Source organism: Nomascus leucogenys, chromosome 8, assembly GCF_006542625.1.
Source record: "Nomascus leucogenys isolate Asia chromosome 8, Asia_NLE_v1, whole genome shotgun sequence".
NCBI classification, from domain to species: Eukaryota; Metazoa; Chordata; class Mammalia; order Primates; family Hylobatidae; genus Nomascus; species Nomascus leucogenys.
In genome coordinates, this window is record NC_044388.1 from 99,806,349 (window position 1) to 99,833,499 (window position 27,151).

The 27,151-nt window shown below is 42.0% G+C and overlaps 1 protein-coding gene across 6 annotated transcripts in view; it reads right to left on the reverse strand.

Annotated features, from left to right (window-relative positions):
* DENND1A (DENN domain containing 1A) overlaps nt 1–27,151 on the reverse strand; it is a 544,738-nt gene that overhangs the window by 287,553 nt on the left and 230,034 nt on the right. For all 6 annotated transcript variants that reach the window (XM_030817797.1, XM_012509181.2, XM_030817794.1 and 3 more), the window contains 2 exons: nt 8,849–8,918; nt 3,120–3,200 (listed from right to left, as the gene is read on the reverse strand). In XM_030817797.1, the coding sequence (XP_030673657.1) occupies nt 3,120–3,200; nt 8,849–8,918 (151 nt within the window). The remainder of the gene's footprint in view (nt 1–3,119; nt 3,201–8,848; nt 8,919–27,151) is intronic.

Here is a 27,151-nt window from a genome sequence, read left to right on the forward strand (position 1 = left end):
AGGTCACATGCAGAGAAGGTCAGCTTAGCCATGGCCTAAGTTCAAACCTGGACCCCCAAGTGACATTTCAGGAAGTTGTCCACCCCAACCCCCACTCTTGGGTGATTGCAAAATAGGTAGGTGTCTAGAAGAATGAGTTGTATAGGCTTTCTGAAATGAAAGGCCTTGGGGACAATCGTAATGATGATGATGACAACAATAATAGTATAAGGTACTTGTCTAATATTCAACAGATATTTGTTGAATACCTGCTACATGAAAGGCATTATGTCTAGTACTCTGTAAATGTTATCTCTAATTCCCATAACAAATTTTGAGATGGATATTATCTCCATATTACAAATGGGTAAATTAATGCTCACAGAGGTCAAGTAGTCAGTTAAAGGTCACACAGCTAGTACGTGGCAGAATATGGACCAAAACTAAATCTGTGTAACTAGAGCTGTGCTCTTTCCACCATGACAGACTGTTATACCTGTGCTTTTTATGGCAAATGACAGCTAAAGGGACTTGAACAAATAAAAAAGTAAAAAATATAAAGTATAAAAAAGATAACTTAAAAAAGCCTTCTTCGATGCATTATTCCAAAATCTGTGTGTATATCAAAATACTACCTATGAAGTATTACAGAAGAGACGGTGTAGCATGGGAACTAGTAAGTGATTAATTCAATAATGAGGATTAAAACAGGAAAAGTAATATGCAAGGTTCCAATATGACTCCATGAGATACCAACTTCTATACCAAAGGGCTAGAAGTTTAGCTGAGTAACAAATGGCCATGTGGTGATTACGTAGCTTAGCAAATTCACTTAATAGCACAGAACCTGTTTTTGAATCTATAAATGGGAATCATATTATCTTCTTCAAAACTGTTATGAAGAATAAATGTTATATATATGAAATGCCTACCATTCAATAAATGGTATTTTAATATAAAATTATTACTGCTGTGAACTGCTATTCATATTACTATTTGTATCATCACTCATATCAGACACACGGAAATATACTCTTGCAGAGAGTGACTAGAGACAAAAAGTCCAGGATTACCATTTTATCAACATGTCAGGATGTATAACCTAGATGAGAGTAGCTCTTCAAAATCAGAAATGCAATATGGAGAAAGGAATTCCCAGTGAAAAGGAAAGAAAAAAAAATCTGCCTTTACAGATGCAATTGATAGTAAATAGTGAGCCAACACAATTCCAAAACCAAGTAGTCCCCAGGCTGTCCTTTGAGATTCTGTTTTGCTCCATTGCCCATGAAATGCTGGGGACCAGGGGAGGTCAGAAACATTCCTAGAAACCACTGGCACGAAACAGCTGCGCCACCCCAGCAGTTCCTGCTGCCCCTGAGATGGCTTGTCCTTGAGGCCTGGCATGCACGCTCCTGAGCAGCCATTTGAAGGAAGGAGTGGACCTTCTTCCCCAGCAGCTGGTGACCCAGCCAGGATACTCCACAGCTACCTGTCGGATGTCATTACGGACTGAAGTGGTGAGATCAAGCTGCTTAGGAAAAAGGACAGAGACAAAGGCAGGGTTGCTTAGCTATACAGCAAGGACTGGGGCAGGTTTAAAGCTCATTTGTTCATCTTTTCCAGATGGTCTCCCCTGCCATATGAGAATTTTTGTAACAAGGTTTCTTTCTTTCCTATGCTCTATTAAAATGGGCAAAATGCTCTGTAAATTCATTTTTTTCTTCCTTCCTTCCTTCTCTCCCTCTCCTTCCACACGAATGGCACAGTGGAAAGATCATAGGCTTGAAGTTAGCCCTGGCTTTGAAAACTCAAGTCTTATCTCTTATTAAGCACATGACCTTGGAAGGGCAGGTATCTTTTCCTCTTGAAACCTCATGCATGAAATGGGAATGTTAATATCCATTTTGTAGACTTGTTTTGAATATTAGAGATACATATTTAGTATAAATTAGGAACTTATTAAAATAGTAGATCTATTATTAATTACTGGTAGTAACACTGCTTTCAATTTTATCATCATTCTGAAAAAACCTACAAGGAATATTAATTTTCTTTAGGAGGGGAGATACCTTTCTACTACTGAATACCAACACGGTACCTGGTTCTAATGAAGATGAAAGACAAAACTTTTAAAATTTTCAGGCCCCATGACATAAGGGAAATAGCCCCTGGATAATAATCAATACTTGGTCAAAGTATGTCCATCTGAGGATTCTGATGAAGGTAGTGACAAGGGCTTGAGGGTTTGACCTAGGGAATTAGAGAATTCCTGGAACCAAAATATGAAAAAGATCTCCTACACCTCTTCTGATGCCTTATCTGACAGATGAGGAAATTGAAGCTCACAAGGTTAAAGGTCCTGATTAAGATCACTCAGGTCATTGGCAAGACAATGACTAGGATGGAAATCTCCCAATTGGTATTTCAGAGCACAGTGCAGAACATGTAATAGCAGTATATATTTATAGGTATTCAAAGAACTATCACTACAGGCCAGCAACAACATTAAGCACTCTCCCGCTCTGTCCTCAAGGGACACACAGTCCAGTGAGGGGGACAGGAAAAGGAATCATTCCAATAGGGTGTAACTAAGTACCACAAAGTGTGCAAGATGCTTGGAGCAAAGGAGGTAATCTTAGCAAAACCTACGAGGTATCAAGGGAGGATTTCTCTGGAAATAAAATCAGAGTTGAGTTCTGAAGGATGAATATGTGTTACCCTGGCAAATAGAGGAGAGGAAATGTTGAAAGCTGAGGGTGCAGGATGGGCTTCAGCAAAGGGACATGCACAGCAGTGCTGTGGGGCGAGGGTGACACAGGGAGGCCGGGACAGGGACTGACGAAGCAGGCAGAGCCAGCTGTCCTATTTCAGGCCAGTATCTGTGATCCAAGAGATACTGGTGATGGGATGATGGACACAGAGGAGGGTGGGGACATTTAGGACATGTCTGTTTCTTACAGAATCTCAGAGAAAGGAAGAAATTCTACTCCCTGGCCTATCTTGAGCTCAGAGGTCTGAGTATTTGGGGGTAGGGTTAGGGGAGGTACAGGTGACAAAATACAATCCTGTTCAGCTAGCTCCCTCTTACTGTCAATAATGAAATGGGTTCTCAGTGATGGCTAATACTCTGCCCCACTTACCACGCTGAGATGGACAGACACTCCTGGGTCAGGGATGGGAAGTTTGTGCAGAGTTTCAAGAAGCTCATTCCACTGATTTTCCTGAAAGAAATAAAAGGCCTAAGTAACAAAAGCAAGGCTGAGCCCTTAGTAAGATACCTGCAAGGAGGTCTGGGCACACATGACTGAGGGGGCTGGGGAGATGCTGGCCCCAGTACAGAAATAGGTTTGATATTCATGTAGGGTTTGACAAAAGACACTGCGTATGCCTCAAACATAAGAGCCAAATAGATCCTCCTACACCAAGTTTGACATTTTCTACTCAGTGAGACACCTACCATGACCGCCTTTTATGGATCATATACCATAAGCTCTCAGCAAATCTATCCCCTAAACTCCATAGCAACAACTTTTAAATGCAAACAATCCTAGCTTACAGGGCGTGGGTGGTTAGGAGAAATAATGATGACACTATAGATCTTGTCTTCATCATCATTACCCTCAATTAATTTTATTGAGTGTTCACCGGGTACACATGGCAGCCTCCAATTATGGAAAATCAGAAATGAACTAAGTATAACAGCATGCAATATAGGATGGTGGCTACGCATTCTAATTTGTGAAATTGAGCAACATGATGACATACAAAGCAATACAAATTATTTGACTGAAAATGGATTCACCTCTAAAATGCTCAAAAGAAACTGCTCACAGAATTATCCAAATGCTATTTCTCCCACCCTGTGGAATTATTTGTGCTAATACTGATAAGTGTATATTTGTATCTATTCATCCTCTATTTGATCCTCCCAACTACCCACTTCAACAATGTGAAAACTGAGGCTCCAAAAGGTGAAGCAACTTGTCTCAAATCAGCCCGTTAGTAAGTTGCACAGCTAAGGGGTGAAATGCAGGCTCCAGAGCCCTCCTGGCTTCACTACAGCTGTCTTTAAGTAGTGAATTTAAGGACAGGAAAAAGAAGATGCACCCAGACTATAAGCTTGTTTCAATCTGAGCTCTGACAAATCAAACAAGCTTCTCAGAGAGGAGAGAGATGAACTTGTGGGTGTGTGTGCATGTGTTTAGTTTTGCTCTGAAGCAATCTCAAACTTACTGAACAGCTGTAGAAATTGTTTAAAAAAAAATTTTTATTATTTCCTGACCTATTTGAGAATGAGCTGCCAAGATTATGCCCCATCATCCATAGATACAAACAAGGACATTCTCCTAAATCACCACAATTAATCATTGCTGTGGTTTAAATGTTTCCCCCAAAAGTTGATGTGTTGACAATTTAAATATCATTGTAACAGTATTAAGAGGTAGGACCTTTAAGACATGAGTACATCATGAATTAATGCCATTATTGTGAGAGTGGGCTTCTGATAAAGGATAAATTTGGCCCCCATCTTGTGTCTCTTGTCTCGGGTGCCACACGTTATGACCCAGCAAGAAGGTCCTCAACAGATGCCAGCACCAGGCTCTTGGACTTCCCAGCCTCCAGAACTGTGAGCCACATACATCTCTTTTCTTTATAAATTACCCAGTCTGTGGTATTCTGTTATAGCAGCAGAAAACAAACTAAGAGAATCATAATAATCTGGAAATTAACACTGATGCAGAATTACCACCTTATCCTCAAGTTTTGCCAACTGTGCCAATTAATATCTTTGGCAGCAAACAATCCACTTCAGAATCACATGTTGCAGTTAGTAGTTATAACCCTCTACTCGTCCTCAGTCTGGAACAGCTCCTCAGTCTTTTCTAGATTTGTATGGCCTTGACAATGAGACCACCCATTTTGTAGAATAACTTTCAATTGTCTAATGTTTTGTCTAATGTCTGATTTCAATGTCCCTTCACTCATGATGTTTGCTTTCATCAATTGATTAATTCACTTGGTATCTCTACAGTAACATTATTCTTTCTCTTTGCAGTAAATAACCATTTTGTGGATTCACACTTTGTGTAAATATCCCGTTCCTCAAACTTTCAATGTATCCATTTACTTATTTATTTTACCATGGGTCCATAGTTTCCTGTTTTATTCAGTGTGATATAATCCTTTACTATCCTAATTTGTTTTGATGCTCAAATTGTTCCAGATATGACTAGAGGGAGCACTCTTATTGCTTTTGTGTCCTTCTGACATGTTCCCATCATGTTTTTAGCAATTCCTTACTTTTTGGCACAAAAGATTTTTCAGGTTCATCTTATACTTTCCCTGCCTCAGCCCCAGAATCAGGTTATTTCTTCAATGAGTCTGGGTTCCTTTTAGTGGGCAATGGTATTTAGAAACCAAGATCTGGGCACCATGTGTGCTCACTGCTCCTTAGTATTGCTCATGCCAAGCCCTTTCAGTCAATGGAGCCAGGGAATATGTAACACACACACGGAACCACAATAGGCACTTCACATCTCTATTTATTTCTATATCCATCTTCCCATATTGAAAACCACAGGTTCACACCAATGGCTCCTATTCCAATCCAATATAGAAATTATTCTAGTTTTCTCCCTCTACATATCTGTGACTTCATCCTACAGAAGTGAAAAACCTTGCCTATATTTTCTTTTTATATTTGGTTATTTGTATAGAACCACTCTTCTACTGCCATCCCTGCCTCCTTCCCTACCCAGATGCCCTCCCTCCCCTCCCCAACACTGACATCCAGGGCTGGGCCTCTACTGCCCAACCCCTCAGACAAATGCCTTCCTTACCTCAGGATCCAACACACCAGCACTGGGCCACAGCTGCTGCCTCCCTTCTCACATGGATTCTTCTAGATCCTATTTGAGTTCTGACATCCCATGCTGAGCCTCTACCACTATGCTCCCACATAAACATCCTTCTCTCCCTCAGGCTCCGACACCCTGAGGCAGGCTGCTCCCTGGCTCAGATGCCTGCCTTGCCCTGCCATCCCTTCCACAAGGGTGCCCATTCAAGGTCCGATGAGCATGATGGGTCCATGGCCCAAACAGATACCCCAGTTACTCACACCTTGGTCTCCCATACCCATGCTTAGCCATCACAATCTCTCTGTCTCTGTCTGTCTGTCTGTCTGTCTCTCTCTCTCTCTCTCTCTCTCTCTCACACACACACACACACACACAATAGAAGCCTATCTTGCTTCCCAACCTTCCCAATGGCTTTTAGATGAGAGAAGGTTTCAGCCCTGGGGCAGGAGGTAGATTCTATTTATTTATTTATTTATTTTTTTTTTGAGAAGGAGTCTCGCTCTTTCACCCAGGCTGGAGTGCAGTGGCACGATCTTGGCTCACTGCAGGCTCCGCCCCCCGGGGTTCACACCATTCTCCTGCCTCAGCCTCCCATGTAGCTGGGACTACAGACGCCACCTCACCCGGCTAATTTTTTGTATTTTTAGTAGAGACGGGGTTTCACCGTGTTAGCCAGGATGGTCTCGATCTCCTGACCTCGTGATCCGCCCGCCTCGGCCTCCCAAAGTGCTGGGATTACAGGCGTGAGCCACTGCGCCTGGCCTGATTCTGTTTCTTTAAATAAAAAATGTCTTCCTGTTCTAATCTGGTGACTAAAACCTTGCAAACAATTAAGCCAGTTGTAGACAGATTTCCTATCATCTGTGTCATAATTCTTTTAACCAAAGGGGGAAGAAAAGAGTCCTGGGTTCAAGAGAAACAGACTCCAACTAAAACATGTTACTGATCTCAGTCTCTGACATCCCAAGAGGCAGAGTCCTGCTGGAGCAATCACCCAGAGGAAAGGTTCACCAATTTTACAGGGTAATAATCCAATCTCCCATATGTGTAGGTTGTACCTACCCTTTTATAATCTTTCCTGAATCACATGTTTTAAAAAGTGTACTAAGTTCTTTGTTTTGCTGAGTTTTTTCTTTTTTTTTTTTTGGACTGGAACATATGGAGGGAAAAAAATGTGAGTCAATCTCCAATTCAAACCTGTTAAGAGCCTACATATTATACAATTCTATTTATTAAAGACACCTTTCAAATTTGAGTGAAAACCTGAATGTTTGACTAAAGATAACTGTGAATCAGAAATCGATGAACAGATCCGAGGTGACCTCCTAACTCACTCATCAAAGAGTAATCCACTTCTTTTATGACAGAATCCCCTGACATCTAAGCTTCTTTTCACAGTGAGTGTAGTGATCAAGGAAGCCGTTTCTCTTAGTTATTCCTTCCATTTACTGTGACCTCTGGAATACATTTGCCAGTGAGTAAATCTATCTCTAAAAAAATGATTTAGTCATTATACACACAATTTCCCCCTTTCCTCCAAAACAGCATTTCCCAAAGTGTGTTCCAGGAAACACTGCTATCTCAGAATGCGAAGATTTATCACAGAATTAAAGGGGTTTGGGGCAAAACCAGATGGGAAGCACAGGTGACCTAGGTTTCTCCAATGCAAGACTTCGTAGAGCTTACATTAAAGGAATCTTAAGGAGATGAAAATGAAACACAGCTTTCCCTTCCCTGGACCCCAGTGTGACTGAACTGGTACCCTTTTCATGGACGATTTCTCAGAACTAACACTCAAATTGCTCAGAACATTCAACAGAAAAAAATTAAGGGAAATTTTTCCTTAACATTTAATAATAATGGATCACTTTAATGAAAAATCTTAGGCCATTTACAAAAAGGAAAATATAAGACATTAGATACATAGACAAATATTCAACTCACTAATAATCAAAGAAATGCAATTAAAACAATGAGACTTTTTTACTTGTCAAACAACGAATTCAACAAATGATACTGATGAGAGTATCATGACCCAGGCACTCTCTTACATTGCTGGTAAAGGGTATCCTTTAAGAAAACAGCAGAATTATTTTGGAAAGCAGTTTGACAAATGTTTTAAAAATGTTTATGTCCACTGATCTTACAATGGCCCATCTGGGATTCTCCTTTTAAGGAAACAATCCAAAATGAAGAAAATGCTTTAACCTCATAGATGCGAATGGTTACACTTCTCATAACGGTAGAAAAATCCCAAACAATTAACAATTTCCAATAATAGGAAAATGCTTTGGAAAATCAAGGTACATGATAAAATGCTATGCAGCCATGAAAAATATTTACAACATTTTTAATAGTGTGGGAGGCATGCTCGTTATAATGGTATCTGAAAATGTGGGCTACAAAAATCTACATAAAGGTCCAACTGCCCTTTGACATCCATGGAAGATACCTTATCTTACCACTTCTTCCAAAAGTACAGCAAGGTACAGATGAATTTTTAACGTAATTTTCAGACCCCTACAAAAGTTACTGTAAAAGCACCACAAAGCTTTATTGAAATGGGAACTCAGGACAGCTGGGTAGGTCACTTGCCGGTTAAGTGTTTTACTTGCAAACCCCAGATTTGCAGCATGACATGAGCAATTCAAATATGTGCCTCAGCAAAATTATAATTTAATACATGTCACAAACTTTCCGGGCTCCTTGGGAATATTACAAATTGTGAACATTAACTCTGTGAACGTTAAGGGTCCATTTATCATTTCTTTAATGCAAAGAAAAACAAAAAAACAAAACAACCCAAAATGCTAGGAATATTTATTTTAGGGAAGGGAGTAGGGGCAAATTAAAAGTGATTTTCTTTTCCTTCCTATTATTTTCTGAATTTCCCAAACTTTCTATTATGGGCATGCATCACTTTTTTGGTAAAATATAAGGCATGTTTTACTTTTTCATCATAAAAATTAAAGCTTATTTGTTTAAAAGAATTATTTTAAAAAGGCAAATACCTGTCTTTTTGTCGTATAATCTGCCAGGATGTTAAGCAGCTTATAAAATACCTCGAACCAGGGGAGATAGCTGGAGGAAGAAGAGGAAACACATGAAATATTAGTATACAGGTCAAAAACTTTAACCAGGGTCTAATTCAGGACTGATACATTTCAGTTTTGCTCTATATCCTGAAGAGTCTTACTGTTACAGACTGGTGGAAACACAAACTGGTGAAATGCTAATTATTTCTGAGAGTTTAAAAAAATGCCTGTGCAAGGCAGAGGATTGAATGTCCATTATAAATTATTCCCATGTCTCAGAGCTAGAACAGTTCACAGAGAAGAAATTCAAAGCCGACTCCACAATCAGGCATCATCTCTGAGAAGTCCCCTGGCCTCTCCCAGCACACCCACCCTTCCCAGGAAAGCTTCTATTCAGTTTCTCATGATGGGACAGACACAGACACAGACACCCACACTGACACACACACACACACACACACACACACACACACACACACACACACACACACACACAGCATTCCCACTGCAGGCATCTGCAAAGGGTCCCAATGCCCCCATGAGCCCAAAGCCATCCATGTTGCTGCAACAGACATTCTACCCATCACACACCATCTCTCTATCTACTTCAAGATGAGTTCTACTTCCCCACCCCCACTGCCCTCCACCAGGTCCTGGCCATTGCTCCCCTTCACTCAGAGCAGCCTGGCTGCTGACCTCAGTCCTGTGGTCCACTCTGTGTGGCTTGTTTTTTTTGTTTGTTTGTTTTGTTTTGTTTTTGAGATGGAGTCTCACTCTGTCGCCCAGGCCAGAGTGCAGTGGCATGATCTCAGCTCAGTGCAACCCCTGCCTCCCTGGTTCAAGTGATTCTCCTGCCTCAGCTTCCCGAGTAGCTGTGACTACAGGTGTGCACCACCATGCCCGGCTAATTTTTGTATTTTTAATAGAGACGGGGTTTCACCATATTGGCCAGGCTGGTCTCAAACTCCTGACCTCAGGTGATCTGCCTGCCTTGGCCTCCCAAACTGCTGGGATTATAGGCATGAGCCACCTGGCCACGGCTCTTAGAATGGTTTTTCTAAAATGCAAATCTCCATCGCACATTGTACTTAATTCCTGCAATGATGCCCATCACTCCAGGATCCAGTCCACATTTGTTAGGATGGACTTCTGGGGCTCTTCACTGCCAGGCCCTTGCCCACTTTTCTGGTTGTCCTCTCTCTACTTCCCCATAGATATGCTCCCTTCACTCCTCTCACTCTGGAATGTCCTGGCATCTTTGAGCCTGCCTGAGCTTACATACACTGGGCCCTTTTCTCCCCGACCTCTGTGGGTCTAGTCTAGCTGATTTCTACTCATCCTCCTAACAGTCCCTCATCCCCTCCCCATCCCCACTTCATGTGCCCTAATTCTCTCTTTTCTGTGCTGCCCTGGTCATGAGAATGCTTCTGTCAGAACATTCCCCACATGATGCAGTCCTCAATGGCATGTCTGTTTTCTCAACAGACCACATGCAAACAGAGAGGAAGGGGCCTTCTTTCTTCACTTTGTCTTTCCGGTGCCAAGAATGGCACCTGGCACACCATCAGTGCTCAGCGTTTACTGAGCAAATAAAACCAGACAAAGACTGACGGCAAGGGCACACGCATCCTATGGAATTGTTGAAAAGTATCCACACCCCCAAGCAGTTTTGCCACTTACTTTCAATAGCTTTGTTCTCTAGAAGGAAATTTTCCAAAGCTACATCTAACAGCAAGCGAGAAGAAGGTTGTACCAAGTGCTTGCCGGCCTGGTCATGTCTGCCCTGCTGCACTAACAGAGTCCATTACTGACAGAGGTGGACACGAGGTAGTGCACAGATGTGATATCCTGCCAGGGAGAGGGGAATCAGTACCCTGTACAGATTACCGGCTGCGCCACTGAGGGTAATAAATGAAGTGAGAGGCAACAAAGGGAACAGATAAAGTGCACAGTCCTCTGTCATTAACGTCTGTCTAAAGCCAGCACATGCTACTGTAAAATTTAAGTAGCTTATCAAAATACACTGATAAGCAACTTAACTTTTCACTTCTATGACAGTATTATCACTTGCATTAATATGTTTCAATCAGCCCTGGCAGCTGCATATTGACTATTACATAGCAAACGACTGCTGCCACTTTGCACAGCATTTACTTTGGCAGAGTAATGTAAACATTCAAGAGGGATTAGGGAGCAGATAAGTTTCTCCTTTCCTATTCTGTTAAATAAACCTCAGCCAAGTTAAAAGCCATTATAGTACGAACAAGAAATCCCCTCAGAAGAAAACTCTTGCACAGATTAGACGACTCAGTAAACAAATTCGACCAAGGATTACAAATTTTTTTCTTCCTGAAAGCAAAATACCACTAGTTAAATCCAGCCACTGAAAGTCAGGAGGCAGGGGGGAAAAGGCAAGAAGGGGAAATAGAATCTTGCAAGAAAACTGTGACTTCAAGTAAACAAGAGAAAAAGTGAATCATTTTAGAAATATTTGGTGAAGTGATATGGGGCAGGCTGGGTGCTCTGACAGTTTTGGACTACAGTATCCATCCAAGTAGTTTTGGATGACTAGGTTCAACTGACCAATGAGGCTTGGGCACAGAAGCTCCAGCCTCCGCAATGTCACCTGCTGTGAGGATGGAGGTGACGTGGGAAGGAGCTCCTAGCCTACTATAGACGGCAGGCACCCTGGTTCTCACACCCAGCCTCAGCCTCACCAAGTCAATTCTTTCTGGCTATGCTAAGCAGAACCACTGGCCACAAGAAGTTTTGCAGTTACCCTGGAAATCAGCCATTTCTTACTCCCTTTGGCCTGACTGGACACAACTGTTCCCCACATGTTGTCCCCTGTACACTGACAGATGAATATCTAGTGATGGCAGTGTTAAGGTTTTGAAACCGAAACCCAGCTGTCTTCTTCTTCAAAGGGCCCCTGTTTTCCCCTGTTGGGAGGCCAGGGTTCACAGCGGAGCTCTATCCAGCGGCGTTTCCTGTCCAGCTTCATTAGAGCCGCCACAACAGCTTGCGCGGCCTGCCAGGCTGCAGGTGAGGCTGCAAGGACCCTGCACTCCAGTCTGCGTGTGTCTGTCATCGTTGAATAAACAATCCTTCCCAGTCTAAAGACAGAAACAAACACTCTAGTACACTGCACCACCTTGGACATCTAACGAGGTGCGACCATCCGTGGTCCGCCTCTGCCTGCTGCCTTTGTGTGACGGCTTGAGTCCCCACTGCAGAGTACCACAGCGGGGACTGTGGTGGGCTCTGTCCAAGGCTGTGGCACAAAGGGTCCTCCTGCACTCAAGAAAGCTATGGTCCTCATCAGAAAGAGACACACCCACAACAGAGTAACAGTTTGGGTGGAAGGAGCTGGAAGTCTTTCCCAAGTGCTTTATTTAGTTTAGGCTTTTGGACTGATGTAGAAGATGATCATGGAGCATCATCATGACCCAACCAGAAGACGGAGAAAAGCGAAAGGGAACAGCCTGCTCCCCAGGCACCTGCCTGGATCCAGGCTTCTCTCCCTTCTCACCCACTATGGCTCAGGTAACTCTCTCCCAGGCTCTGCCCTCACTCCCAGGCCTGAGAGTCAAACGGAGAGGCTTGTGTTACCTGTGAGGTAATAAAAAGTTTTAAACTTGAGAAGTTTCCTCCACCCACTGCCTTCCCGATCTGGTGTCCCACCGGCCCTTGTAAGGAGGGCAAGGGCAGGTTCTAAAGACAGCACTTATGGCAGCAACAGCCCATAGTCAAAATCACCCTGAAAAAGCCCTTAAATTACCTCCAAATATGGCGGACATGGTCTGTGTAAACACAAAGTAGTTAGCCTGAGCTCTGGGGTCAGGCTGAATGACAACATCCTGCATCTAAATCTGTCGACTGGGTGAGCTGCTGGCTCGTGAGCTGAACTGAGAGCAGAGGACTCCCTTTTCTAATCTCTCCACTTGGGATGATAATCACTCCAGCTGATGAGTTTGTGTACATGTGGATGACTGGCCTTGTGTAAGCTCAGCGTGAATATAAAGGGATTCCACTTCTTTAAGTATTAAAACAGAAAACCATTAAAAAATTTTAAGAGCTCTCTGACTCCTCTTTCTACTAGTTCAGTTCAAAGCTATGAGATGGGACCAGGCAAGGTAGGTATGGAAGAGAGCAGGGGGCAGGGATGGTGGAGAGGCTGACCAAGTCGAGGAAGGCAGCAACTACCTGGGAGAATGCTGGTCCACAGCAGGACATCAGACTCAGGTGAGGAGAGGAGGCTGTCCTCTCGAAGGGGCAACCTGGTGTTAGAGTCCAAGTGGGAGGAGAAGGGTGTCCCACTGAGGGGTCATCGGGCATGGTGTGCTGGGGCCCTAGCAGAGTGAGGGGCCTGGTAAGGGAAAGTCAGTGTCTGAGCAGGATGAGGAGGGAGTGAGTCTCCATGGGGGAGGCCTGACTTGGAGTTTCATGGCTCAAGGGGGCAAGGAGGGGTTAGGCCTGGCATAGGATCAAGACAGCATCTATGTGGAGTGGAAGGCCTAACCAGCAATGGTATTAGAAACCAGAAGAGTACAAAGAGCATCTGGAAGGCAGTTCGATGTGGGATGTCAGGGCTTCCACGAAGCAGGGGGCGGGGAGTGGGGGAGGGAGGCGACACAGAGTCCATGTGGTTGAGAATGCTGTCCATGATAGGAAGGGGCAGCAGCAGCACAGTCCAAATAGTAGCACACGCTACTGTAAAAACAGGGTGAGGAGGGTGGTGCTATGTAGGAAGGGGGCTGCAGCAGAGGGCCACTGGTTACGAACAGGGAACAGATCGAGACTGACCAAGCTGGTAAATATATAACGGGAACCAGATGTCTTACTATCAGAAGAGAGTTAAAAATCCAGTTAGGGAAAGAACGAGAATGAACCCCATGGTGTCAAACTGGAACTGAATGTAACTGTAGGGCATCATGATGCTCAGTAGATAGGTAGGAAAGTAGAGACAGATAAAATAAATAGAAATACCAATCTATGTACATATACATATTTTCTAGTTTTAGTCACTGAGAAGGCCTGGAAGCAGAGATATCCCAATTATAATCAGCACACTTAGTGCTGAGATATTGGTTTCTAAATACTATTCTCCAGTAATAGGAACCTGGGCTCCTTGAAAAAAAATGACTGATTCCAGGGCTGGGGCTGGGCAATGCTATGTTGGGTTAGGAAAAAAAAAAAATAGCAGTGCTCAACACATGATCAGGACATATCAACAGGACACGAAAGCCAGTGAGAAGGGGCTTCCACTGACAAAATCTGCATGACAGGCAGAAGAAAGCGCATGAGCGATGGCTTTAGAACCAGGTGGGAAGTAATTCTTTCCCCTCATCTTGACCTCAGCAGAGCCCAGTGGATTTCAGCCTTATCAGAACCAGCGTCTACTTTGCTATCCTAACAACAAAATCTTAATGTAATCTAGTCATTCACAAAACCAAAATAATGCTCTGGCTCTCCTATAAAAGAGAAATAAAAATAAAGGTAATTTGCAATAAAATTTTAGGATGTAACACTCAGGCACCATTAGAATAGACGATACAATGAAGCAGTGCCTCCCGGGGGAAGACTTGCAGCAGAGCTGCTTCTGTTCATGTTGGGACTGATGATTTTAAAAGTAACATGACACAGGGTCTTTCAGTTGCTTTTGGTGACTTTCTACTGTCTGAGGAGCTCCTGACATTCCATGTTGAACACTTGAGGAGAGGTATCCCTTTCTTTCTGTCAGCAGATTTTGCCAGCGTGTTTCCAATGGCAAAGCATCCCTTGGTTAAGACTGTTCGACACTCAGTATCTAAAGCCTTCCTAAAAAAAAAAAAAAAAAAACAAACCTCCTCCCCCAGTGTTAAAAAGCAGAGCAGCATGGCATATGCTGGGGAGAACACTGGCTTGAGTCTGGTAACCCCGAGTTTGAATCTTAGTTCTGCTCCTTTCCAGATGTGACACCTCAGGAAAGCAGTCTTCCCAACACTCAGTTTCCTCCTCTATGGAAAGATATACACCACCTGCTAACGTACCTGATGGACATGACAGCCACCAATCCAGAACACTCTTCCTGTCCCTCCCTGCCTGACCCCCTTGGCAATCTCAGCTTTGGGAAGCTCTCTTTGATTGTTGGTGTCTGGGTCAGAGGCTCCTCCAGAACTCTGCAGAAATTCCTCATACCGTGTGGTCAACCAGAAAGGGCAGGAAAACAGAAGCTCTTTTTTTTTTTTTTTTCTTGGTGAAGAATGATATCAAGGTATATTGTTAAATTTGAAAAATCAAGATGATCAACTTCTACACATAAGATTTGTACATTTTATTGAATGCATATAATAATTAACAAAACAAGATACAGAATAGGGTGTATTGTATGCCATCATTTGTGTAGAAAAAATGAGAATATGTAAACAAATGCATGCAGTATATATGCTTGTCTGACAGACCTGTCCTTTAAGTAGAGCAGTTCTTCCTACTCCTGTTACCCTGTGCTTGACTGGGGACTATGAGGTATTTATCTCTTTTCTGAACAACATTAAAATCCTTTTTTTTTTTTTTTTTTTTTTGAGACGAAGTCTTACTCCGCTGCCCAGGCTGGAGTGCAGTGGCATGATCGCCGCTCACTGTAGCCTTCACCTTCTGGCTTCAAATGATCCTCCCGCCTCAGCCTCCCAAGTAGCTGGGACCACAGGCGTGCACCACCATGCCTGGCTAATTTTTGTATTTTTAGTAGAGATGGGGTTTTGCCATGTTGGCTAGGCTGGTCTCAAACACAGCTCTTATAAGAGGAAAATACTCACCAACAATGTGACTGCTTCAAACAACATGACCCTTCTTCACCCTTCCAGTTTCCAGACAATACGTCCCCTATCCACCCTTCCCGTTTCACCTAGCATCTATCCCTGCTCCTCTGTCTGTATCTCAGCCAAACATCTATAATAAAATGCAAATTTGCCATAAAGTAAAACTACAACTCTTGCAAAGGAGACTGGATTTTATGAAGCCCATGTTGGACATGCTGGATACCCGCTCAGAGTTGAGGCAAAGTCACCAACAAATGAAGACCTGGCTGTATTAGACCACTTAACAAGACATGAAGAGAAAAATCAAGAAAAACAAGGATAGTAACACAACAGTCACATCAAAAGAAAACGATTTCAATATCAAAGGATAAAAGAGACCTTTGGGAAACTGAAGTCCTCAAATACTTTTGGAAAAAAATGACTCCTTTTATGATTATGCTGTGAAAGTCAACTATGAACTGTTATTAAGTTAGAAAAATTATAACCTCCTCTCTCTACAATACTTAATGCATTATTCTTTCTAAGAATTACTGCATTGTTGGAATTAAGAGACAGAGTTTATTGAGGTAAATTTATACTTTTTTATACTTTTTCTAGATAAAATCCTAACCTTTTCCTCATTTTTACTATGAGCTTTTGGTCCCCATTTAAATAGATGCATTTTATTCCCAGAATATGAAGACCTCCTGGGCTTACTAGACATTAAAACTCCCCATCGTTTATAATACATGTTTGTTTGCCTGTCTTCTCCATTGGTGTCAACTCCATGAGATCAAGGATGGTGACCATGTATTGACTGTTTAACCCCTAATTATTCCTGGCACATGTGAGACATTCAATAAATCATAGCTTCCCTTGACAGACATAACTCATCTCTATAGGTTCTATTAAGGCCATTAATTGCCACTAGAGCTACAGAGTAACAGTCAACCAACTCTAGTCGGGAGGTGGGGATCCAAATTTAGCAGGTAGCATTTGGGTTTGGAAAATGACCCAGTTTTTAAAAAACAATTCCTGCCAATGTCCTGCTGCAGTCTGGGATAAATAATGAGTATAGAGCAACTGATTATTCAAAGTAGATCAAGGAACACTTACAAACAAGATTTCTTGCCCTTTGCCCATCTCCTCAACACAAGTAAACCCCACCATCTACTCTTTTTGTTCCCATTTCAATTGCTATGGAAAAACTTCACAAAACCAGGCTGATTACAATCATCTGAAAACCTAATTTTTCAAGCACACGTGAACCCTTAAAATTGTTCAAGAATCCTCTAATCTGTAGTGCAACAGGCCTACTGTTGCCCACCCCCTCCAGTCTGCTCCAAACATTTTTCCTCTTCTGTCCCTCTCTTCAGAAGATACTCTTCTCTCCAAACCCACCAAAGAGAAAAGCTTTCACATGAGCCCTTCCACTCCTATACTTCTCATTCCTTCCCCTCTCCCTCCTAACTCGAGGTGAGAAGGAGGAAAGACCCTAGAGCCCAACTGCACTGCCTTCTATAAGACATATCTTCTCCCCTAGTATACTCAGCCAGCAAGCATTCCCACCTTTAAGCACAACAGAAATCACTCATGTGTGCTGGTCTATGATTCTCAAACCACAACCTTAGCACCAAGGTTATATGTGGTTCCTCCCTAAGGGAAAAGCACACCTCATCTTCCTGAGATAACCACGTTTAGCTTCAATGAACATTTTTACAGAATTTAAAACTGAGATGTTTCCAGTCCAAACATCACACATTTCTAGATGATTCATTTTTCAAAGTTCCATCAATGGCATCTACCCACATATTTTCCCATGCTTATTAAGACCCACCAGTATATGCCTGGCCCTCTGCTAGGTACATGGGGGAATAAGGCCCATGTCTCAGTATCTGGGGAGCTCACAGTCTAAAGAGGGAAGCAGACACACTGGCAGATAATGTCAGCAGCACTGGGTCAGTGCTTTGATAGAGGTTCACAAAGGGAACAGAGAAGCAGTTCTGGAAAATCTTCCAAGAGGAAGTGACACCTCACTGATCAGCTTGACACTGATTGCAAAGTCAGGAGACCCACCTGGGTTTGAGTACCAGCTCTGTTACTTACTGGCTGTGGCCTGAACCATGCTCTTCCTTCCCTATATGTGAAATGGGGATATAATATCTACCCTCACATGGTTCTTTTGATGCTGAAACATATGTAAATACACCTATCACAGTGCCTGAAACTGAGTACAATTTGTTTCACCCTAATAATACTATACTCTTTGATAACATCAAAAGTCAAAGGAACCTCAGTAAGAGAAAAACATAATCCTCTTTGGGAGCTCTAAGTCAGTCTCACCCAGTCTGGGCATTCTGCTTTGCTCACAGCTGCTAATCTCAAACTGTAAATTGATTATGATATTTAGTTAAGCTCAAGAATCTCTGATTTATGTCCATAATTAATGTCCCATTGTGATACCTATTATATCTATGCAGGAAAATATATTATACGTACTGAATGAGTAGAAATATTAATTTGCATTATGAAAAAACACCAAAAACTCCCATAAAATATCTGTGCTTATATAAATCTACCCAAACATACACTTGGATTTGATTTTGGAAACAAGGCTCTTTTCTTTCTTGATGGGTATTCAATAATTGTTGCTTTTACAGAGTGGATTTGTCATCTTCTTTTCTATGAGAGTATTACTTTGATTGAAGGAGATTGCTCAGGAGGAAAGCACAGAGGCACTTTTCTGTTATCACCGGTGAAGTGTTGGTAACATGAGATCTTTGGAATAATGGCACCTGCACTGACAATTCAGTGTAATTCTCAATATTTTCCATTGAGCCCAGGCAGGGTGAGCACATAGGCCTTTCATCATTTTCCTAAGAGAGTTTATGATGCTGCCTACTCCTGTATTCACACACCTGCAAGACTTTCCCCAGTCAGAGTATCTTATTTTATGGTTTAAATTACTACTGTAATATAATGTAATGGGTTAGTGAGGTTCTAAGGCCCATCCTACTGGAGCTTTCATAGCCTAGGAAATACACTGTCTCTACTAGAAAAAAAGAAAACACAACAAAAGGAAGAAATGGCTACATGAGGAGCCCTGTCCTACTTGCAGTAATAAACAAAAAAATCAATGATCCCAGTCAGATGCCATTTGATATTAACCTTATTTTAGGGCTGGAGAGTAGAAGCTAATGCAGTAAGGGGGGAAACTATGTATCAAGTGTTAGGTGCTTTGAAATATTGCTCTTCATAACTCTGTGAGATGAATTATCCCATTTTACAGATGAGAAAATTGAGTCGTAGAGAAGTGAAGTAATTTCCCTAAGATGACACAGCTACTAAAACCACGGATCAGACACAAAACCAGTCCAGCATGATTTCTAAGTCTGACCTGCTCTAAACAATACAATAGTTGTATGATCACGTACAATGATAAATCCTGAGATTAGGATATAAAATCCTTACCTTGTGGTTCTCACTGTAGTGCTTGATAAGATAAAGGAAAGCTCGCCTCCAAAAGCCCCTCGGCTCCAAGTGTTCTGAGCAATCTAACTCTGGCTGCCTCCCAACAATTCAGCGTGTTTTCTTACTTTGCCAGCTCCAGGGACACTAGTCATGTGTCAGCTCTTTATTGCTTCAGGAATTAGTGTACATGTTATATTCAGAAACACAAATATAAATAGCTCAATTTAAAATGTTTTAATCAAACACAGCAGAAGAGTATTTTAAGTTTCCAGTGTTTCATGTCAAGACCCAGTGCCTCTGCTATACCCTAAATGCATATTTTTAAGAACTTTTTCTAGAAAAACTATGGCCTATGTCTTAGATTCTTAAACAGACTGTGTTGCCTTTTTTAATTTAAAGTATAAAGCTTTAAATGTATGCCTATGGTGACAATTAAGGAAATGCAGGATTAGACAGGGCATCAGCTTTCCACAAATAGTACTCATTTAAGTTCATTTCCACCCCAGATCTCTGCTTGAATGTTATATCATTCAATCGCAAATCTCTCTATAAAAGTGTCTGGCTGTCTCTTAAACCCATTTACGCTCTATGCTTCAATGCCTTTCCTTGGCAACTTTTTCCATATGCTTAACTTCTTTCAGGGAAGCAGTTCTGTCTCAATTCACAGAACAGCACACCAATCAACACAAGCAGGCAGGCAGGTAAAGAAAGGAAGAAGGAGAGACGGGCACACAGAGAAAGTAGGATATGAATGAAGCTAGTCCAATAAAAGTAATGTTTTAGGAGGCAGAGTTTTAGCCCAAAATAAAATAAACCTCGCACCTACCCCCAAGCAATCAGAGAGCTCTGAACTTGAATTTATAACCCAAACACCCTGTACCATATGCAACTTGAGACACACAACTGGTGGCACTACTGGGGATTTATGACTTAGGACTTGTTCATATTTAATTTGTAACCAAACACTTCCCCTTCCTCTTAGCTACCTCAGAACTCTTGATTAACTCTTGTTTTCACAGGTCAGAGGTTAAATAAAGGAAGGGAAGCATTCTTGGGTGAGATTGCCCAGAGCACCACATCCAAGAATGACCCTGTGCAAGGAACATTAAAATAAGCGATAAGGCCAGAGATTGTTCCAGACAGCTGATGTTCAAAGCCTCCTTTGGGTACAAAGCAGAACCTTTCAACTAGAGAGCTGGCAACAAAGACAGACGGGAAACTGGTCTGCTCTCAAGTTACCTTTAGTGACGAAGCAACTCTTTCACCGAGTTTTTCCCAAAATGTTTCTGAAAATGAAACCAAGGGGTGTGAGAGAGAGTAAAGCAAGAATTTGTGCAAGGCAAGCAGCCCTTCTTCTTGCTTCACTCTGCCACGGGATTCTGTCTGGCCCATCAGATTCTCCTATTCTGAGGAAAAGCTTCACGGCTATCTAATTTTGCAGCAGACCTGGGTCAGGCTGAGGGAAGCAAAATTATTTGTACACAATTAATTACATGAAAGCCCAGCAACCCTGAAGAGGATTGAATCTATTCAACTACAACTACAAGATCCACCTAGGTCCAAGCACACTGACTGCTGTGCACCAAACCGATCAAAGTATTAGAAGTAGAGTGGTAAATATTTTAATAGTAGTGGAGACCACTATTTATTCAGGAATTTACCAAACGCCAGGAGCTTTACATGCCTTTGCTTATTTACTCATTGTAATTCTAGGTAGGGTACCATTATATCCCCAGATACCAAATAGCAAAACTGACGCACAGAAAAGCTAACTTGCTCACAGTCACACAGCCACAAAGTAGATGAGGGTCGAATCCAGTTCTGTGTGACTTCCTATACTAGTAAGTACTTTTCTGAAAAAAAAAAAAAATCCCTGGGAATGGTTTCAGTAAAGTGTATGTTACACAGTGATTATACTTTGCATTTGATTAGGTGTTGTCAAAATGAGATAATAATTAAGCTCATTTGTTTTATAGACAGCATTCATTCACTCATTCATTGCCTAATATATATATAAGTCAGACACTGAGTAGAGAGTGGAACATGGCATAACTTCCACTAAAGTTGGTCCCTGGTTTAGATTTGTGCAAGAAGTCATCATGGCATTAGGAATGATCTGATAGAGGCAACAGGTGCAGAGCTTGGAAAATGTGGTAAGTAATGGTTGGGCCGCCCTAAAAAGAGGTATGATGCGCATTCCTTCTGTACCCAAACCACACAGCAGCCACAGCATGAAATAGGCAGGTTTCTCAAATGAGCCTTTCAACAGAACAGAGGGCCGCAAACACGAGCAGGTTGAAGAGCTGGGAATCCATGACAAGGCACCCAAAGCTACAACATAAAATGCTACTGGTCACTCTCTGTTGAGACCCTGATGGAACTCTTACCCTCAGCCACTCCTGATTTTTAAAATAACCTTTGTACAGATGGCACTGCTTTATTATAAGCCATGAGAAACAGTCCATATTGTTACAAAAGTCTAAATTTGTTGTTAAAAAACTCCCTCAAAATAAGGCTGTATTTATAATTTTCAAAACAGAAACCCTAAAAACTAAATTTTAGAGAAAAGATGCTCAGTCAGCAAACCTCCTGGCAGAAATATGTTTCTCTGATGTAAATTCTTTTTTGTTTTTTCCGAGACAGAGTCTTGCTCTGTTGCCTAGGCTGGAGTGCAGTGGCATGATCTCGGCTCACTGCAACCTCCACCTTCCAGCTTCAAGCGATCCTCCCACCTTAGCCTCCCAAGTAGCTGGATTACAGGTGCATGCCACCATGCCTGGCTAAATTGTGTATTTTTAGTAAAGATGGGGTTTCATCATGTTGGCCAGGCTGGTCTCGAACTTTTGACCTCAAGTGATCCACCTGCTTCGGCCTCCCAAAGTGCTGAGATTAAAGGTGTAAGCCACTGCACCTGGCCTCTGATGTAAATTCATAAACTCATATAGGATTGAATGAATGCAGGAAAGTTGCCTTTTAATGAGTTACTACAAAAAGTAGAAAGTTAAAACGAAGGGCAGAAAAATGTACGCATGAATCATTTTTACTATGTTTTTACCGGCATTAAATATTGCGGCAATTTTTTTGGTAATATATTTTAAATGATAGTTCTTTTATTACTTATAACAGCACAACACACACATGCACACACACACTTCTCTAAACATGTGCTAAGAGAATGGCTAGAGAGATTATAGCAAATCCAGGCAACAGAAAATTATATTTTAGATTTTTAATCATATGGGAAAATGTCCATAAAATAATAGTGATTGAAAAGAATGGCCAGGTGTGGTGGCTCACACCTATAAACCCAGCACTTTCAGAGGCCAAGGCGGGCGGGTCACTTGAGCCCAGGAGTTCAAGACCAGCCTGGGCAACACGGGGAAACCCTGTCTCTACAAAAAAATACAAAAGTTAGCTGGGTGTGGTGGCGCCTGCCTGTAGTCACTGTAATCCTGTATGCCTCAGCTACTCAGGAGGCTGAGGTGGGAGGATGGCTTGAGTCCAAGAGTTGGAGGTTCCAGTGAGCCAAGATCGCACCACTGTACTCCAGCCTGAGTGACACAGCAAGAGTCTGTACCAAAAAAGAAAAGGAAAAGGGAAAGGGAAAGGAGGGAAGGAGGGAGGGAAGAAAAGGAGGGAAGAAGGAAAGGAGGGAGGGAGGAAAGGAGGGAGGGAGGGAGGAAAGGAGGGAGGGAGGGAGGGAGGAAAGGAGGGAGGGAGGGAGGGAGGAAAGGAGGGAGGGAGGGAGGGAGGGAAGAAAGGAGGGAGGGAGGAAAGGAGGGAGGGAAGAAGAAAAAGGAGGGGGGGAAGAAGAAAAGGAAGGAGGGAAGGGGGGGGAAACAAGGGGTATACACCACTATGTGTCATATGCAATCATATATGCTCCTAGAAAGACCAGAAGAAAAGACAAACTAATAGTGGTTTTCCTAGATTATGGGATTGTAGATAATCTTTTTCTTCTGCATTCTTTTCTGTGCAGTGCCTTAAAATTTAAGAAAAAAAAGTTGCCTGTTAAGTACTGTTATTCATAATTGAAAATACTTGAAAACAACCTAAATGTACAATAATAGAATGATTACAATATATTATGAACTATCAAAATGATGGAATATTATATATTCATTAAAATCAGATTATAGAAGAATACTTAACATGGAAAAACATTTACAATATATTTAGATATAAAAGCAGGCTCTATAATATATATGAATGATTTTTTCATTTTAATTTTTGTGTTTTCCTATATTCTCCAAACTTTCTACAGTCTACATGTATTATTTTATTAACTCTTAATAAAACTATCCCCCCTCCTTTTCTTTCTTTAAAAAACAAACAAACAGCCACAGGTATGATTCCCCGCTGCCTACCAACTTCCAAGTGGTCTTGCCGAAGGGCTGGGGAGGTGGATTGGTCAGGGAGAATAGAATGAAGAGGCAACAGCCTTCCTGCTTCTGTGAGTGAGCTTAATAACTGTAATGACCCAGTTCCAAAATGGGCTTTCTGGATGAAGCAGAAGTTTGTACTCTCTAACAAACTGGTCACACCAGAACCTCATGCTCTTCCTCCTACGCCATGCTTATCATGGATCTCAGTTCAGGGCAAGGGTGGTGAGCTAATAAGGTTTTCAGTGACCTTTCCTTAATGTGGGTACAGTCAGCCTCAATAAACCCCGGCAGGCTCAGGAAGAAAGCAACCCTCCCTTATCTAAGGTCACTCTTAGTTGAGAGGGAATAAACGGGGGGTCAGAAGCTATTTTTTCCCTGTTAGATTTTCAGGCCAAATCTGCAAGGCTGGATCATTCATACAAACATTTAGTAAGCACAGATGTATGCCAGCCCTGTCCTAGACAGCTAGGATAAATAAATGAACAAGACACGGTGCTGTCTGTCCTCAAGGAACTCTAAGTCTCTTGGGGAAGAGACCTGCAAAGGATGGATCACAATGCTACGTGATGACGCTGCAACACAGGTGGGCAAAGGGCTGTGGCGGCACCGAGGAAGGGCATCTCCACTAGAATGTAGTATCAGCTAAGTGAGGAAGAGGAACTGGATGAAACAGAAGCACTTTCCATCTGGAGGAAACCAAAAATTACAGAGGCAAAGAAACAAAGAATTACAAATGGCTCGGGGTGACTGGATCCCAGAGTAAGGGTAGAGCAGGGTGTTTCTTTGTGTGATTTTTTTTTTTTTTTTGGAGGCTGGGGATGGGTGGAGAGAGGATCTTTGGCAACAGTAGAGATGAAACTAGAGCAGTCCAAAGAGCCTGGCTTGTAAGAAATTTACATGCTGGACCATGGAGTTTAACTCTTTTCCTGAAATCAAAGAAGGGTTTCAAGCAGTGGACAGATCTGATGGGTTTTGTCTTTGTAAAAAGACCACTTTAGAAGGAGGATAGTCTGGAACCAGACAGACTCAACAATTTTAAGACCAATGTGGCTGGTGAAAGTCCTCAAGGAAGAAGGAGGTTCCAAAAATGAGGGCCTCTGTCAGTGCTCTTTTACTTACTGAATAAAATTTTAAAAACAGATTTGACTCTGGGAGAAGAGAGCTAACAAAGGAGCTCCTGTCATGTAGAAGATTGACCTGAATTTGTTAGGCAGAGGGTTGCCTGCTTCCTTCAGAAGCAGTGTCCACTGTGAGACATGGCAGGAAAGGAGGGGAGCTGGACCATCCAGAGCAGCAGGTGCAGTCCTCCCATTAACAAGCAGGCTCCCCCGAGAGCTGTTCCTTCATCTCTCCAACTCTACTTTCCTCTGCAAAAGGGCAACACTTCCTGTTTACCTAACAAGGTGGTGGTATGGAATAAATTAAGCAAAATAACACAAAGTGCCTATAACACTTCACAAACCAGAGACTCAAAAATAGGTAGCTTCTGTTATGACTGTTAGGTAGATATCTACTCTCTTAGGAGAAAGAATGGTTCTCAACCACATTTTGAATGATTTTAAAATGTTGAGTGCCACAAGCACACAGATATTCTTTCCAATTACTTTTAAGATTGCGTCAATCACAAAAGAGTGGGCTGGGCCAATAGGGATTTCTAAAATTATTATTTATTCCCTTAACCCAAGATGAAGATTTCATTTCAAAGACAGAATGAAAGCAAATTAAAAAAAGATGGGGATTATAAATGTGTCACTAGTACTTTTTCAATCATTCCTCAATGAATGACTCTTTCCGAGCTAACACTACAAGTAATTCCTTGTGCTTTCCTGACTGAAGGAACAGCGTATATTATTCTTAGTTAACTAATTAAATACGACTTAACCCTAGAAGATTTAGCATGCTATAGTGATATAAAAGATAGCAAAGCTAATAAGATTCTAAGAGCTACTATTAAACAAACATATGGATGTTAACATTTTTACCTTTCACAAATGTTTGAACTTAACTTTTATTATGACTCTAAAATAGGGCAGCTTCAGTTAATTTAAAGACCAGTTCTGTGCTCTGGGCCATTTTGGGGATGAAAATGAAAATATCTGGTACCTTAGCTCCATCAGGCATTGTTTCTATTCCTTACCTCAACTATGTGAGATGGGTATTTTCAGCTATAATGTACAGATGAGGAAACTGAGGCTCAGAGACATGAAGTGACTTGCTCAAGATCACCAAGCAAGTAAAGGAATGGTCAAGATTTGAAGTATGGTCTCTGGTTCCAAAGCTTATGATCCTTTTTCTTTTTTAAAAATCAACTTTGAATTTTAATTTATATCAAATAAACTCCACCCATTCTATGTGTATATATAGATGAATTTTGGCAACTGCATACAGCTGTGTAACCACCACCCGCAATGAATCCATACAACATTTCCAGGACCCCTAAATGTTTGCTTGTGCCCCATCCAACAGAATCTCCCTCACTGAGTGTCTATTAATATGTCATAGCTCTTAGCACACGGCACTGAGATCATCTGTTTTCCACCTGTCCTTCCCACCATCTCCCTTTTAAAATTCACTTCTTCTAAACATGCAGTAAAAGTCACTCTTTTGACAAATGCCCACATTGGTGTAACAACCACAGACAGTCAAGGTATAGAACACTTCCATCACACCCCATCCAGCCTGCTTATGTTGTTCCTTTGTGGTCAACCTTGCCTCCCCAAATCTCAGCCCTGGCAACCACTGATCTCCTTCCTATTCCTATAATTTCGCTTTTTTTCCAGAACATCATAGAAATGAAATAATACAGTATGTAGCCTTTTGAGTATGGCTTCTATCATGATCTTTTAAGCTACACTGTATATTTTAGCTTTTTTCCCTGACTGCTGACCAATGAAGGACAAGTTTTCATGGCAATAGAGTTCCATGGGCATGCCCATGTATCACAACCCTGTGGTGCTAGGTGCCACTCCACCTCAAGTGAAGGGTAGTATAGGAATGTCTTCAGTCCACCTAATGTATTAAAACAGTATATCATCCACAAGTTTCATTAGCAATATTATTATTATTATTATTATTATTATTATTATTTTGAGACAGAATCTCTGTCTTTCACCAGGCTGGAGTGCAGTGGTGCAATCTCGGCTCACTGCAACATCTGCCTCCCAGGTTCCAGCAATTCTCCTGCCTCAGCCTCCCAAGTAGTTGGGACTTCAGGCGCACACCACCGCATCTGGCTAATTTCTGTATTTTTTTTTTTTTTTTAGTAGAGACAGGGTTCCACCATGTTGGCCAGGATGGTCTCGATCTCTTGACCTTGTGATACGCCTGCCTTGGCCTCCCAAAGTGCTGCGATTACAGGCGTGAGCCACCGCACCTGGCCTAGCTATATTATTTAATACTAACAAATTATTTGTGAAACATCTCACAAGTGAGTGAAATAAACCAAGTCTGTCTATGTATGCTGGGGTTGAGAACCTCCTTATTATACCAAGCTCTCTCTGAGCTAAGAAATCATGCCCACCTCAGAGGTCTGGCCATAATACCATGAGTGGTGCCAAGGGTTTGCTCCTTGAAAAGAAAAGGTAAAACCCAAGCTCTTTGTCATCAAGTCCAACCAGGTGAGGCAAAGGAAGTGGGAGATCAGC